The sequence below is a fragment of the Pristiophorus japonicus genome, chromosome 3 (genome assembly GCF_044704955.1).
Source record: "Pristiophorus japonicus isolate sPriJap1 chromosome 3, sPriJap1.hap1, whole genome shotgun sequence".
Lineage (NCBI taxonomy): Eukaryota > Metazoa > Chordata > Chondrichthyes > Pristiophoridae > Pristiophorus > Pristiophorus japonicus.
The window spans coordinates 217390108-217407476 of NC_091979.1; the positions used below are offsets into that span (position 1 = coordinate 217390108).

Consider the following 17369-nt stretch of genomic DNA (forward strand, 5'->3'; position numbering starts at 1 on the left):
GAGAGAGAGAGCGACTGGGGATAGACTGGAGGAAGTAGGGAGAGAGAGTAAGATTGGGGAGAGACAGGAACACAATAACTGGCGACGAGAATACGAATCCAACGCAAAGATGCAGCAAAATGTGGGCATCCTGGAGAAGTTCTCGGAAGTTGAGGACTGGGAAGCCTATGTCGAACGGCTAAACCAGTACTTTGTAGCCAACGAGCTGGACGGAGAAGGAAGCGCTGCAGAAAGGAGAGCGGTCCTCCTCATAGTCTACGGGGCACCGACCTACAGCTTCATGAAGAATCTTCTGGCTCCGGTGAAACCCACAGATAAGTCGTATGAGGAGCTGTGTACACTGGAGCATCTTAACCCGAGGGAGAGCATGCTGATGGCGAGGTATTGGTTCTACATGTGCCAGCGATCTGAAGGTGAGGAAGTGGCGAGCTACGTCGCCGAGCTAAGGCGACTTGCAGGACATGTGAGTTTGAAGGCTACCTGGAGCAAATACTCAGAGACTTTTTTGTACTGGGCATTGGCCACGAGACCATCCTATGTAAACTTTTGAATGTAGAGACACCGACCCTCAGTAAGGCCATTGCGATAGCACAGGCGTTTATGTCCACCAGTGATAACACCAATCAAATCTCTCAGCACACAAGTGCTAGCAATGTTCATAAATTAACTGGAACTGTGTCTGCCAGCAGGCCTCAGGTGATCCAGATGACTCAGAGTCCGCAACAAAGGATGAATGCAAGGCAATTCACACCTTGTTGGCGTTGTGGAGGCTTCCATTCAGCCTATTCATGCCGCTCCAAAGGGTATGTTAGCAAGAGCTATGGAACAATGGGGCACCTCCAACGAGCTGCAAAACCTGCTAACCACCACGTGGCAGAGGAAGATTGGTCCATGGTGGATCAAAGCAATTTCGAGCCTCAGAGAGAGGAGGCAGATGCTGAAATATACGGGGTGCACACATTTTCGACAAAATGTCCACCTATAATGCTAAGCGTAAAATTGAATGGCTTACCCGTAGCCATGGAACTGGACACTGGCGCTAGCCAATCCATCATGAGTAAAAAGATGTTTGAGACACTATGGTGCAACAAGGCATTCAGACCAGCCCTGAGCCCCATTCACACGAAACTGAGAACGTACATCAAAGAGCTTATCACTGTCCTAGGCAGCGCCATGGTCAAGGTCACCTACGAGGGCACGGTGCACGAACTGCCACTCTGGATTGTCCCAAGCGATGGCTCCACACTGCTTGGAAGGAGCTGGCTGGGCAAAATCTGCTGGAACTGGGATGACATCTGAGCGCTATCACATGTCGATGAGGCCTCATGTACCCAGGTTCTTAACAAATTTCCTTTCCTTTTTGAGCCAGGCATTGGAAACTTTTCCGGGGCGAAGGTACGGATCCACTTGGTCCCAGAGGCACGACCCATTCACCACAAGGCGCAAGCGGTACCTCACATGATGAGGGAGAGAGTGGAAATCGAGCTGGACAGGCTGCAACGCGACGGTATCATCTCCCCAGTGGAATTCAGCGAGTGGGCCAGCCCGATTGTTCCAGTACTCAAAAGTGATGACACGGTCATGATTTGCGGCGATTATAAAGTAACTATTAATCGTTTCTCGCTACAGGACCAGTACCTGCTACCTAAGGCAGACGACCTATTTGCAACGCTGGCAGGAAGCAAGACGTTCACCAAGCTCGACCTGACTTCGGTCTACATGACGTAGGAGCTGGAGGAGTCTTCGAAGGGCCTCACCTGCATCAACACGCACAAGAGACTGTTTATCTACAACAGATGCCCGTTTGGAATTTGGTCGGCTGCAGCGATCTTCCAGAGAAACATGGAGAGCCTACTCAAGTCGGTACCACACACGGTGGTCTTTCAGGATGATATATTGGTCACGGGTCGGGACACCGCCGAGCACCTACAAAGGAGGTCCTCCAGCGACTGGATCACGTAGATCTGCAGCTGAAGAGGTCGAAATGCATCTTCATGGCAACAGAAGTGGAGTTTTTGGGGAGAAAGATCGCGGTGGACGGCATTTGGCCCACAGACGCCAAGACAGAGGCTATCAGGAACGCGCCCAGGCCACAGAATGTCACGGAGCTGCGGTCATTCCTGGGACTCCTCAACTATTTTGGTAACCTCCTACCGGGGTTAAGCACCCTTTTAGAGCCCCTACATGTGTTATTGCGCAACGGTGAGAACTGGGTATGGGGAAAAAAACAAATAATTGCTTTTGAGAAAGCCAGACACATTTTATGCTCCAACAAGCTGCTTGTATTGTATAACCCGTGTAAAAGACTTGTGCTATCATGTGACGTGTCGTCGTACGGAGTCGGGTGTGTATTGCAACAAGCTAACGTTGCGGGGAAGTTGCAACCTGTCGCCTATGCTTCCAGGAGCTTGTCTAAGGCCGAGAGGGCCTACAGCATGATTGAGAAAGAGGCATTAGTGTGTGTGTTCGGGGTAAAGAAAATGCATCAATGCCTGTTTGGCCTCAAATTTGAGCTGGAAACCGATCACAAGCCCTTCACATCCCTGTTCGCTGGAAACAAGGGGATAAATACTCATGCCTCAGCCTGCATACAAAGGTGGGCACTCGCACTATCAGTGTATAACGAAACCATCCGCCACAGGCCAGGCACCAAGCACTGTGCGGATGCTCTCAGTCGACTACCATTGCCCACCACGGGCTGGAAATGGCGCAGCCTGCAAACTTGTTGATGGTGGCAAAGCCCGCAGACTTGTTGATGGTCATGGAAGCGTTTGAAAATGATAAATCACCTGTCACGGCCTGCCAGATTAGGACTTGGACCAGCCAAGATCCTCTGCTGTCTCTAGTAAAAAACTGTGTACTGCATGGGAGCTGGGCCAGCTGACCCGTTGAAATGCAAGAGCCAATCAAGCCGTTCCAGCGGAGAAAGGACGAGCTGTCCACTCAGGCAGATTGCCTGTTGTAGGGTAACCGCGTGGTGCTACCAAAAAAGGGCAGGGAGACATTCATCTCGGATCTCCACAGCACACACCGGGGTATCGTAATGATGAAAGCGATAGCCAGATTCCACGTGTGGTGGCCTGGTATCGACTCTGACTTGGAGTCCTGTGTACGGCAATACAGCGTATATGCTCAGTTGGGCAATGCGCCCAGAGAGGCACCACTAAGTTTGTGGTCCTGGCCTCCAGACCATGGTCGAGGATCCATGTCGACTATGCAGGCCTGTTTCTCGGTAAAATGTTCCTGGTGCTGGTGGATGCTTTTTCAAAATGGATTGAATGTGAAATAATGTCGGGAAGCACCGCCACCGCCACCATTGAAAGTCTGAGGGCCATGTTTGCCACCCATGGCCTGCCTGACATACTGGTCAGTGACAATGGGCCATGTTTCACCAGTGCCGAATTTAAAGAATTCATGACCCGCAATGGGATCAAACATGTCACCTCGGCCCCATTTAAACCAGCCTCCAGTGGGCAAGCAGAGCGAGCAGTACAAACAATCAAACAGAGCCTTAAACGAGTCACAGAAGGCTCACTCCAAACCCGCCTGTTCCGAGTACTGCTCAGCTACAACACGAGACCCCACTCGCTCACAGGGGTGCCCCCGGCTGAGCTACTCATGAAAACGCTACTTAAAACCAGACTCTCGCTGGTTCACCCCAACCTGCATGATCAGGTAGAGAGCAGGCGGCCGCAACAAAATGTAAACGATGGTCACGCCACTGTGTCACGGGAAATTGATCTGAATGACCCTGTATATGTGCGAAACTATGGACATGGTCCCAAGTGGATCGCGGGCACGGTGATAGCTAAAGAAGGGAATAGTTTGTAGTCAAACTAGACAATGGACAAATTTGCAGAAAGCACCTGGACCAAACGAGGCTGCGGTTCACAGACTGCCCTGAACAACCCACAGGAGACATCACCTTTTTCGAGCCCACAACACATACCCAAAGGATCAACGACACCACCCCGGACCAGGAAATCGAACGCATCATGCCCAACAGCCCAGCAAGGCCAGGCTCACCCAGCAACCCTGCAGGGCCAACAATACGCCAGCCCAGCGAGGGCACAGCCAACACACCAAAACAGACATTTGTACCGAGCCGGTCCACCAGGGAAAGAAAGGCTCCCGACCGCCTCGCCTTGTAAATAGTTTTCACATTGACTTTGCGGGGGGAGTGATGTAAAGCATGCACTCCCATGTTCTGCCACCAGGGAGCTCATCCTCTGAAGTCCCAAGGGATTCCAGCATCCCTTGGGAGCACTGTATATAAGCCGGCCCCTAAGGCCTGTTCCTCACTCTGGAGTGTCTTATTAAAGACTGAGGTCACTGTTACTTTAACCTCCCTGTGTGCAGCCTCATCTGTGTTAGGAACACAATAGAGAGAAAGACTGGGGAGAGAGAGAGACTGAGGCAGAGAGATTGACTTGGGGAGAGAGAGAGAGACTGGAGAGAGAGAGAGGGGAGGGAGAGAGATGGGGAGGGGTGGGGGGAAGAGAGACTGATGGAGATAAAGAGACTGGGGAGAAATAGACTGGGGGAGGGAGAGCATGAGAGACCGGGGGGGGGGGGGGGGGGCGCAGGTGAGGGAGGGGGGGAGAGAGAGAGAGAGCGACTGGGGGATGGAGCGAGAGAGAGAGACTGGAGAAGGGAGGGAGAGGGATCAACCTGGGGGAGGGAGAGAAGCTGGGAGAGGGAGAGAGAGCGAGACTGGGGAAGGGGGAGAGTGACTTGGTGGAGAGAGACTGGATGAGGGTGAGGGAGACACTGTGAGAGAGAGAGAAACTGGGGAGGGAGAGAGAGAGAGACAGAAAGAGAATGTGAAAAAGAGAGAGACAGATTGGGGGGAGAGGGAGAGACTGAGACTAGGAGAGAGAGACTGGGGGAAGAGAGAGCCTTGGGGAGGGAGAGAAAGAGATTGGTGTGGGGGGGGGGACGAGACTGGGGAGGAGCAAGAGAGAGATGGGGAGAGAGAGAGAGACCCTGGGGTGGGAGAGAAAGTGGGGGAGACTGGGGGAGAGAAAGAAAGAGAGCGAGAGACTGGGGGAGGGAGAGAAAGTGGGAGAGACTGGGGATGGAATGAAGTGAGAGACTGGAAGAGAGGGAGAGAGTGAGAGAGAGAGACTGGAGAAGGGAGAGAGAGGGATCAACCTGGGGGAGGGAGAGCGAGGCTGGGGGAGGGAGAGAGAGCGAGACTGGGGAAGGGAGAGAGGGACTAGGTGGGGAGAGACTGTGGAGAGATAGAGAGACTGGGGGAGGGAAAGAGAGAGACTGGGGGAGGGAAAGAGAGAGACAGGGAGAGAGACTGAGAGAGAGAGAGGCAGACTTGGGGAGAGAGAGGCAGACTTGGGGAGAGAGACCGGGGGGTGGCGGGGGAGGAGCGGTGAGGGAGAGAGACTTGGGGTTGGTAGAGAGAGAGAGAGAGACTGGGGGGGTGGGTGGAGAGAGAGAGAGACTGGAGGGGAGAGAGACCGGGGGAAGAGAGAGCGAGAGAGAGCCTGGGGGAAGGGAGAGAGAGAGGGACTGGGGGAAGAGAGAGAGAGAGAGGGTCTGGGGAGGGAGAGAGAGAGAGAGAGAGATTGGGGAGTGGGGAGTGGGAGGGAGACTGGGAGGAGAGAGAGAGAGACTTGGTGGTGAGAGACTAGAGAGGGAGAGGGTGACACTGGGTGAGAGACTGGGGAACGAGAGAGAGAGAGACAGAAAAAGAGATTATGAAAGAGAGAGAATGAAAGACGGGGGAGGGGGAGAGACTAGGGAGAGAGATGGGGGGAGAGAGAGAGAGAGAGAGAGACGGGGGGAAGAGAGAGACTTGGGGAGAGAGAAAGAGATGAGGGGGGAAGGGAGACTGGGGGGGCGAGAGAGAGAGAGACTAAGGGTGAGAAAGGGAGACTGGGGTAGAGACTGGGGAGAGAGAGAGGCGAGGGAGACAGATGTAGACTGGGAGGGGGAGAGAGAGACTGGGGAGGGAGAGAAAGTGGGGGAGACTGGGGGAGAAAGAGAAAGAGAGCGAGATGGGGGAGGAAGAGAAAGTGAGAGGGACTGGGGAGGGAAGAAAGTGAGAGATTGGGGAGAGAGAGAGACTGGGGGAGGGCAAGAGAGACTGGGGGAGAGACTGGGCTAGAGATACTGGGGGGGGGGGGGAGAGAGAGAGAGACTGGGGGAGGGAGTGAGAGAGAGAGAGAGATTGGAGAAGGGAGCAAGAGAGCGACCTGGGGGAAATGGAGAGACTGGGGAAGGGAAAGAGAGAGAGAGAGAGAGAGACTCTGGAGAAGGGAGGGAGAGAGAGAGACTGAGGGAGGGAGAGAGCGAGACTGGGGGAGGGAGAGAGAGACTTGGGTGGAGAGAGACTGGGGGAGGTAGAGGGAGACACTGGGTGTGAGAGAGAGACTGGGAGAGGGAAAAAGAGAGACGGGGGAGTGACTGAAAGAGAGAGAGAGGAAGACTTGGGGAGAGAGAAAGAGAGACCAGGGAGGGGGGTGGGGGGGGGGTGGTGGGAGGGAGAGACTGGGGGGAGAGAGAGACTGGGGGAAGAGAGAAAGAGAGACTGGGGGAAGCGAGAGAGAGACTGCGGGAAGAGAGAGATACTGGGGAGGGTGCGAGAGAGACTGGGGGGCGAGAGAGACTGGGTGTGGGAAGGGGAGAGAGAGCGAGAGAGACTGGGGGAGGGAGTTTGTACAACAAACTAAAAGTTGTAAATTAATTCTATCATAAACAAACTTGCAGAATGGGCATGTAAATGACAAATTAATTTCAATATAGCTAAGTGTGAGGTGGTGCATTTTGGTAAGAGGAATAAAAAGGCCAGCTACTCCTTGGAAAATAAGAATGTAAGTGGAGTAGAGCTGCAAAAGGATATAGGGGTATAGATTTACAAATCATTAAAAGTAGCAATGCAGGTTAAAAAAAAGCCATAAAAGCACTGGGGGAGAGAGAGACTGGGGGAGAGAGCGACTGGGGTTCATTTCTAAAGGAACTGAATTCAAAAGTTATGTTAAACCTGTATAGAACCTTGTCTGATTGTCTCATGATGTGAGACAGTGAGGTGGCAATATGGCATTACTGTACATATGCTCTTAAGTGGTTACTGTTGTTGTAAAAGTTGTTGTAAAATTTGGCCACAGACGCAAAGGTCGCGCTCAAAGAAGTTCATGGCCCGCTCAGTACAGAAAAAAATTAGAGGGAACATTGGTCCTCACCGACTCGCCCGAATTGTCTTTGCTTGTCGTATGCGCAGCTAAACTTCCAGCAAGGGTCAAGGATAACCCTTGCAAGCTTAAGAACACAGGCCAATTGTACTATCCCCACCACAGTCCAGTTGGGATCGTAACTCAGAGGAGGGATTGAACTCCGAACCCTCCTAGTCTATTTGACTCATTACTACACAATGTTGTGTATATACCCTCCAAGCTCTTGGGACAGCCTCAGTAAGATATTTATAAATTAATAATAAATTCAGAAATCCTTAATTGTGACCCTTCAATGTAACAAATGTGACTTTTACAATTAAATTCAAAGCACTTAAAGGAGCCAATCGTTTTAAGGAAAGAAGGAAACCTGCATGGAGAAACATTTGTTTGGCTCATCTTTCTACAGAAAATGAAAATTGATTTGAATTCAGTGCACCAGCCATAAAAAAGCCTGTAGAAGTTTCCAGTTGAAAATGCTGAGAAGTTGTCACAGCAAGGACCATTGCTTCAGAAGTGATTATCCAGTTTTAGAGAGTTTGGAAGTTCTGGAATCTTTAAGGTGTGAGGAAAAAAAAGACTGCAGCAAATGCAGCAAACATTCCATCACAAAGGAGACAGTGGAGACACCTTGCAGACACCTGTTAGAGGAATGGTGAGTGGTGTCTGCAGAGCATGGCAGTACTGTATTGCTTCGGCTGTATGCAGCCTTGGTCAGATCCCATAGGAAAAGGAGTAGGCCATTCAGCCCCTCAAGCCTGTTCCGCCATTCAATGAGATCATGGTTGATCTGCGACCTAACTCCATATACCCGCCTTTGGCCCATATACTTTAATACCTTTGCTGAACAAAAAGCTAGCAATCTCAGATTTTAAATGAACAATTGATCTAGCACCAATTGCCTTTTGCGGAAGAGAGTTCCAAACTTCTGCCACCCTTTGTGTGTAGAAGTGTTTCCTAATTTCACTCCTGAAAGGTCTGGCTCTAATTTTTAGATTATGTCCCCGAGTCCTAGACTCACCAACCAGCGGAAATAGTTTCTCTCTATCTACCCTGTCTGTTCCACTTAATATCTTGAAAACTTCGATCAGTTCACCCCTTAAGCTTTTAAATTCGAGGGAATACAACCCTAATTTGTGTAATCTCTCCTCGTAACTTAACCCTTGAAGTCCGGGTATCATTCTGGTAAACCTACACTGCATACTCTGCAAGGTCAATATATTCTTCCTAAGGTGTGGTGCTCACATTACTCCAGGTATGGTCTAACCTAGGTTTTGTATAGCTGCAGCATAACTTCTACCCCTTATCCGTCTTCAGGAGAGCAGAGAATATTGGTGAGTATGAAAAGAATTATCTGCGCATGCGCCACCCGACGGCCGCGAATGGTACCGGACGATGGATGGTGCCAGATAAGAGAGTCCCGGATAAGAGAGGTTCAATCTGTACCCTGTTCTATCCTTTTTAGGTCCAAAGTGGATGACCTCACATTTGCCTACATTGAAATCCATTTGCCACAGTTTTTTGCCCTTTCACTTAATCTATCAATATCCCTTTGTAATTTTATACTTTCGTTTACACTGCGTACAATTGTGCCATCGGCAAATTTGGATTTATGACTTTACATGCCATCGTCTAAGTCATTAATAAATACGGTGAATAGTTGAGGCCGCAATACTGCGAGACACCACTAGTCACATTCTGCCAATTAGAGTATCTACCCATTATCCCTACTCTCTGTCTCCTGCCGCTCAGCCAATTTCTAGCTTTTGTAGCTCTTGCTATCTGTTTTATGACCCTTTGCTGCTCTTTGTATCTTTCCCATTCGCCAGGATCTGTGCTATTTTGTGCATTTTTGTATGATTTTTCTTTTAGTTTTATACTGTCCCTTACCTCTTTAGTCATCCATGGCTGTTTTTGGGGGGAAGTAGAGTTCTTGCTCCTCAGGGGTATAAACTGTTTCTGTATCATTAAATTATTTTCTGAACATCTCCTACTGACCTTCTGTCGTTTTACCCGTGAACAGATTTTCCCAGTTTACTGTGGACAGTCATTGAAGGTTGGCATGCAGGTGCAGCAGGCGGTTAAGAAAGCAAATGGCATGTTGGCCTTCATAGCAAGGGGATTTGAGTACAGGGGCAGGGAGGTGTTACTACAGTTGTACAGGGCCTTGGTGAGGCCACACCTGGAGTATTGTGTACAGTTTTGGTCTCCTAACTTGAGGAAGGACGTTCTTGCTATTGAGGGAGTGCAGCGAAGGTTCACCAGACTGATTCCCGGGATAGCGGGACTGACATATCAAGAAAGACTGGATCAACTGGGCTTGTATTCACTGGAGTTCAGAAGAATGAGAGGGGATCTCATAGAAACGTTTAAAATTCTAAAGGGGTTAGACAAGTTAGATGCAGGAAGAATGTTCCCAATGTTGGGGAAGTCCAGAACCAGGGGTCACAGTATAAGGATAAGGGGTAAGCCATTTAGGACCGTGATGAGGAGAAACTTCTTCATCCAGAGAGTGGTGAACCTGTGGAATTCTCTACCACAGAAAGTTGTTGAGGTCACTAAATATATTCAAAAAGGAGTTAGATGTAGTCTTTACTACTAGGGGGATCAAGGGGTATGGCGAGAAAGCAGGAATGGGGTACTGAAGTTGCATGTTCAGCTATGAACTCATTGAATGGCGGTGCAGGCTCGAAGGGCCGAATGGCCTACTTCTGCACCTATTTTCTATGTTTGTTTCTATTATGTTATTGTTATTGGATAAATGATCACACACAGTTAGGCTGTTAACTAAATCTGGCTCATTATTCATTACTAAATCTAATATGGCATGCCCCCTTGTTGCCCCTAGGACATATTGTTGTAGAAAACTATCCCAGTCACACTCAATAAATTTACTACCTTTCTGACAGGTGCTCGTCTGCTTATCCCAATGTATATGAAAATTAAAATCCCCCAATAAAATCACTGCATTTGCTGAAGGTTTGTTTAATCTCTGCATTTATGCAATCTAGCACCTCACAGCTATTGGGGAATTTATCCACAACTCCCACTACAGTGTTAAATCCTTTCCTATTTCTTAATTCTACCCATAAAGTCTCCATTGCTTGCTTACCTCTTGTTATATCCTCTGTTATCATTGAAGTGGTTTCAACCTTAATCACTGAAACTACTCCTCCCCGTCTGCTATTTTCCCTATCTTTCCTGTAGACCTTATAACCTGCTATATTTAGTTCCCAGTCCTGACTGTCTTGCAGCCTTGTCTCAGTAATGGCTACCATGTCATACCCTCCAATTTGAATTTGCGCCTGCAGTTCATTCAATTTATTCCTTATACTCCATGCGTTTGTATAAAGAACGCTTATTTGGGCCACACACCTTAGCTTGTCTTTCAGCTATTTTACTCACACTTTTTGTTATTCATTTATGGGATGTGGGTGTCGCTGGCAAGGCCAGTATTTATTGCCCATCCCTAATTGTCCTTGAGAAGATGGTGGTGAACCGCCTTCTTGAACCGCTGTAGTCCTTGTGGTGAAGGTACTCCCACAGTGCTGTCAGGGACGGAGTTCCAGGATTTTGATCCAGCGACAATGAAGGAACGGCGCCATTTTTCCAAGTAAGGATGGTGTGTAACTTGGAGGAGAACTTGCAGGTGATGGTGTTCCCATGCGCCTGCTGCCCCTGTCCTTCGAGGTGATAGAAATCATGGGTTTGGGAGGTGCTGCTGAAGAAGCCTTGGTACACACTGCAGACACGTTGCACCGGTGGTAGACAGGTTGTCAATCAAGCTGGCTGCTTTGTCTTGAATGGAGTTGAGCTTCTCGAGTGGTGTTGGAGCTGCACTCATCTAGGTAAGTGGGGAGTATTCCATCACACTCCTGACTTGTGCCTTGTAGATGGTGGAAAAGCTTTGGGGAGTCAGGAGGTGAGACACTGACCTGCTCTTGTAGCCACAGTATTTATGTGGCTGGTCCAGTTAAGTTTCTGGTCAATGATGACTTCCAGGATGTTGATGGTGGGGGATTCGGCGCAGGCAATGACGTTGAATGTTAAAGGACGGTGGTTAAACTCTCGTTTGTTGGAGATATTCATTGCCTGGCACTTATGTGGTGCAAATGTTACTTTCCACATCAGCCCAAGCCTGAATGTTGTCCAGGTCTTGCTGCATGTTTCTTATTTCTCTCTCCTAGTTTAATCACTTCATATATTTTAGTTGGCCGTTTACCTGTAGTGCTTAAAGCACAATTTCTGACTGTTACTTTACTCTCTTCCCTTTAGTTGGTTTTTGAATTACTATTTGTATTACATTTTCCACCTGAGCACCGCCCCCCCCACCCCCACTCCCTGCCCCGAGCTTTACTAATTTAAAGTCCCTGTGACCGCCCTATTTATCCTTTCCACTAAGACCCAGACCGGTTCAGGTGGAGCCCGTCCCAAAGGTACAGTTCCTTCCTGTTGCAATACTGGTGCCATGCCCTGTGAAATGGAACCCCTTTTTCCCACACCACTCCTTCAGCCACTTTATCCCTACAGCATTTGCACGTGGCTCAGGTGATAATCTAGAGATTATAACCCTTGAGGTTTATGGAATCAATTATTAAGGATGTCATAGCAGTGCATCTGGAAAATGGTGACATGATAGGTCCAAGTCAGCATGGATTTGTGAAAGGGAAATCATGCTTGACAAATCTTCTGGAATTTTTTGAGGATGTTTCCAGTAAAGTGGACAAAGGAGAACCAGTTGATGTGGTATATTTGGACTTTCAGAAGGCTTTCGACAAGGTCCCACACAAGAGATTAATGTGCAAAGTTAAAGCACATGGGATTGGGGGTAGTGTGCTGACGTGGATTGAGAACTGGTTGTCAGACAGGAAGCAAAGAGTAGGAGTAAACGGGTACTTTTCAGAATGGCAGGCAGTGACTAGTGGAGTGCCGCAAGGTTCTGTGCTGGGGCCCCAGCTGTTTACATTGTACATTAATGATTTAGACGAGGGGATTAAATGCAGTATCTCCAAATTTGCGGATGATACTAAGTTGGGTGGCAGTGTGAGCTGCGAGGAGGATGCTATTAGGCTGCAGAGTGACTTGGATAGGTTAGGTGAGTGGGCAAATGCATGGCAGATGAAGTATAATGTGGATAAATGTGAGGTTATCCACTTTGGTGGTAAAAACAGAGAGACAGACTATTATCTGAATGGTGACAGATTAGGAAAAGGGAAGGTGCAACGAGACCTGGGTGTCATGGTACATCAGTCATTGAAGGTTAGCATGCAGGTACAGCAGGCGGTTAAGAAAGCAAATGGCATGTTGGCCTTCATAGCGAGGGGATTTGAATACAGGGGCAGGGAGGTGTTGCTACAGTTGTACAGGGCCTTGGTGAGGCCACACCTGGAGTATTGTGTACAGTTTTGGTCTCCTAACTTGAGGAAGGACATTCTTGCTATTGAGGGAGTGCAGCGAAGGTTCACCAGACTGATTCCCGGGATGGCGGGACTGACCTATCAAGAAAGATTGGATCAACTGGGCTTGTATTCACTGGAGTTCAGAAGAATGAGAGGGGACCTCATAGAAACGTTTAAAATTCTGACGGGTTTAGACAGGTTAGATGCAGAAAGAATGTTCCCAATGTTGGGGAAGTCCAGAACCAGGGGTCACAGTCTGAGGATAAGGGGTAAGCCATTTAGGACCGAGATGAGGAGAAACTTCTTCACCCAGAGAGTGGTGAACCTGTGGAATTCTCTACCACAGAAAGTAGTTGAGGCCAATTCACTAAATATATTCAAAAGGGAGTTAGATGAAGTCCTTACTACTCGGGGGATCAAGGGTTATGGCGAGAAAGCAGGAAGGGGGTACTGAAGTTTCATGTTCAGCCATGAACTCATTGAATGGCGGTGCAGGCTAGAAGGGCTGAATGGCCTGCTCCTGCACCTATTTTCTATGTTTCTATGTTTCTATGTCCTGTTCTTTAATTTAGCTCCTAGTTCCTGGTACTCCCCACACAGAACCTCTTGCCTATTCTTCCCTATGTTGTTGATCCCAACATGGACTACAATGATTGGATCCTCCCCCTCCCTCTCCAATATCCTTTCAAGCCGGTTCGAGATGTCCTTCATCCTGACACCAGGTAGGCAACATACCATGTGGGACTCTCGATCTTACTTGCAAAGGATACTATCTGTCCCCCTAATTATAGAATCCACTACCCCCGACGGCCCCCCCCCGCCCCCCGCCCCGCACTTTGGACAGCTTTCTGCTCCAATCTGGAGGATTCCGTTCAGTTCTGGACACTGAATCTCAAGAGGAATATATTGGCCATGGAGGAGGCGCAGCTCAGATTCACCAGAATTATACCAAGGCTAAAAGGGTTACATAAACCTGGCTTGTATTCCCGTGAGTATAGAAGGTTAAGGATTGATCCAACGGAGGTGTTTAAAATGATAAAGGGATTTGATAGGATAGATACAGAGAAATTATTTCCTCTGGTGGGGGAATCCAGGACAAGGGACATAACCTTAAAATTAGAGCTAGGCCATCCATGAGTGAATTCAGAAAGCACTTCCGCACAAAGGGTAGTAGAAATATGGAACTCCCTTCCCCCAAAAGTTTGTGTATGCTGGGACAATGGAAATGTTCCTGAACCTAATATGGAATTCTATTGTGCTATGGTCACTGTTAGCTAGGTGTTCCCTTACTGTTAGATTGTTGACTAATTCTGGCTCATTGCTCATCACAGAGCATCGGGCAGGTGGAAAGGAGCCAATTACCCTGCCTTCCAGCATCCCCCCAAATGTTTTACAGTAATGGGAAGCTATGCTGCAATAGACAAATGCTGAAATGCAGCCATAGTAGCGACTTTACCTTCAGGTGTGTAATATTCTGCATCTATAGTCCTGGAGGCATCCGGGAGTAGGTCCCATTGACTGCTTCCCTTCAAATAAAGAGGAAAGAAGTTGCGTTTATATAGCATTTCATCACATCTCTCAGAATGTCCCAAACTGCTTGACATTCACTGAATTACTTCTGAAGTGCAGTCGCTATTGTTTTTTAGGTGAATGCAGGAGCCATTTTGTGCACACCAAAGTCCCACAAACAGCAATAAGATGAATGATCAGATAATTAATTTTTGGTGCTATTGGTTCAGGCTGGGAAAAAGCTCCCTGCTCTGTTTTCAATCTTATGGGATCTTTAATGTTTACCAGAAGAGACAGATATATCCTTTGTTTAAATTCTCATCCAAATAACAGCACATCTGAAATTGCAGCACTCCCTCAGTACTTAGTGTCAGGCTCGATTATGGGGAAGGATTTCCATGGGATTCTCCCACTGGAACTTCAACAGGAATCCCGGAGAAATAGTTTAAACAGCTATTTCTCCAGGCGTTCCACTGATCTTTCCCCCCAGAGAGCCCCCACTTAAATTCCAGGTCTATGTGCTCAAATCCTGGAGTGAGGCATGAACCCACAATCTTTTGATAGATACACCAATTAAGCCAAACTGGCACCTAACTACTACTCACTGGTTTATCTCTGAAGCTTTCCAATGTCCTGTGCTCAGGGCCTTCCTTGGTCCTACATCTTTGTTTCTCAATAATAAAAAGAAGTCAAGAAGGATATGCTGATTGGGTTAAATGAAGAGGAGTGGGAGGAGGCATGGACACTTGGGCTAAATGGCCTGTTTCTGTGCTGTAGACTCTGTGGTAAGTCATGCGTTGAAGTATTGAATGTGGAATGGAAGGTTTGTGGAGGGTAGTTCATGTTGGGGATGAACCTGTATTTCCAAAATGGAAGAAATGTGTTTTTTTTGGTCAAGGTGAATGAACCAGTAACAAAATGAAGCCTGAAGGAGAATTTGTGGCCCAATCATCCAAAGAGCTGGCACCAGACATCAGATTATCATCTCTCTTCCCAGAGCAAGGAGAACAGTCACTCTGCAACTCAAACTGGAGAGCACCAACCATTACCACCAGTCATCAGCAATGATAGCCACACTGAGGGAGATCTTGGTGATGTACAGAGCATTAGTAATTAAAATATGGGAGTGATGGTGAGAAGCCAGCTGATCCAAAGTACTTGGAAACAGCTTGTTTTGGGATAGAGGCTGATACTGCAGCCTGACCCAAGCGAAGAGTCACTCCTGACACATTACCATGGAGCGACTCTTCAATTATGGTCTTGCTGCAGAACTCATGTCAGGCGCAGTCCTTTGCCACCACACAGTCCTGCACAAGTAACTGTCGACGCTACCTCTGAAAGCAATGAGTGACTCCAGGAAAGGTGACTCTAGCACTGTTCCAGGATTATCAGTTTTGTTGCAGATACTAACCAGTCAGCAATGCAGCCATCCATCAATGCAACTCCATCAACTAGGGGAACAAATAGTAGTGTTGCACACAGACACCAGCAAAACACGCTAAAACATGAACTATAAATACTGTGACACCTAATGAGGGGAATGTTCAATGTAGTGCCTGGGAGGTATCATGGCAGAATGGGTCAACCATCCATTGTACATCATGTCCAATGTCATTCCATTAATTTCAGGTGGGTTCTGTACAGGCAATCTGCTCCACCAGGCAACAGAGCTGACAATGACCCCCGCCCCCTCTTCCCCGCCCCCCTCCAAATGACCTCAGTTCACTTTTACCATGTCTTGCCGTCGGTCACTCTTGAGTGGCGGATTGTAAGACAGTTGGCTGACAACTGAGTCAGTTTTCCTGTCGAGCCTGAACTAGAACTTGGTGCTGTTTCTATCGCTTTTCTTGCCCTCCAGCAAGGGAAAGCTATTAGGAGACTAGGTTACCCCAGTTTGTGTACAGCATGTAGAAGAACCCTATTAGATCATCATCATGGGCAATCCCTCGGAGTCGAGGATGACTTGCTAAAAGTGAGTTCTCAGGTGGCTGAAGAGTCCAATGTTACAGGTGGGGCAGACACTGGTTGAAGGAAAGGGGGTTTGGCCTGGGTTGACACACACTCCTTCCACTTATGCGCTTGGTTTCTGCTTACTCTCAGTGATGAGACTCGTGCTCAGCGCCCTCCCGGATGCTCTTCCTCCACTTTGGGCGGTCTTGGGCCAGGGATTCCCAGGTGCCGGTGAGTATGTTGAATTTTATCAAGGAGGCTTTGAGGGTGCTTTTGAAGTGTTTCCTCTGCCCACCTAGGGCTTGCTTGCTATGACAAAGCTCCAAGTAGAACCCTATTAGAATAATCGTACTGTTATTGATCGTACTGTTTTTCTCTGGGGAAGTTCCTGATCTCCACCTGGCTGAAGCATGTGTGGGTAAATCACAGACCTCCTGTTTCATCATTCCATGGTGCAAAGTGTTGAAACATTCTTGAGAATGGTGGAAACTGGGACTGCAGCCTTCAGCAAAACATTCATAACAGTCCTGTTACAGGCTCACCACTCAGGATTCAATGCACTGCTGGGGTATCAGTGACAGGTGTCCTTCACTCCACGATTAGAGTCTTTGGCTCTGATCCAGAACGTTGAGGATTCAGCTCAGTGGCCCTGAAAAACCCTCGGGGATCCATGCTGTAGCTCAAAGCAAACGCTCCTTTCTCGCCATTGGCGACATTACCCTGGGTTCTTCTGCCAGTTTCCCGCTGAAGTTACAGTGCGAGGACAGAAAGAACCTCGGGGAATTTTAGGGCCAATGTCTTTAATGCGCAATGCAGATGGATATTCGGCAGCAATATAAAATTCAGATAAGTAGGAAAGGAACATTCAGGAGATGATTTAAAAGCTATGGATGTATTCTACTGATCTTCACTTACGTTTGTAAGGCAGGCAGTGTCATTGTAGGGCCCATCATGTGTTGAATTGAAGGCGGGAGATTGCTGTGCTGTGCAATTGGGTTAGAAGGTAGCATTGATGGCCACAATGAGTGTCCTATTGGTGGGAGAGGATGAGGATGTGATGTGGGTTGCCCCTGGGAAGAGTAGTGATGATGATGGTGCACTGAAGATGGACGAGGCTTTTCGGCTTTCAACACAAGTGGCACAGCTGACTGAAGATCCTGCAGTATAGGAAGAAGATAACCCGTCAGTCTGAGAACACATTACACACTATTTCACAGAGAGAAGGCAGTGCTACCCTCATTTGAAATTAACTTTATTTTGCAAGTGCAGTTGAAAATATTTCTGGCAAGTAAAGGTTATATCAGTTCTGTGTCCATGCTAGAGT

At 48.2% G+C, this 17369-nt stretch overlaps 1 protein-coding gene across 3 annotated transcripts in view; it reads right to left on the reverse strand.

Annotated features, from left to right (window-relative positions):
- c3h21orf58 (chromosome 3 C21orf58 homolog) overlaps positions 1-17369 on the reverse strand; it is a 194577-nt gene that overhangs the window by 15764 nt on the left and 161444 nt on the right. For all 3 annotated transcript variants that reach the window (XM_070874918.1, XM_070874919.1, XM_070874917.1), the window contains 2 exons: positions 16961-17202; positions 14043-14112 (listed from right to left, as the gene is read on the reverse strand). In XM_070874918.1, coding sequence (XP_070731019.1) covers positions 14067-14112; positions 16961-17202 — 288 coding nt within the window. In that variant the 3' untranslated portion in view covers positions 14043-14066. The remainder of the gene's footprint in view (positions 1-14042; positions 14113-16960; positions 17203-17369) is intronic.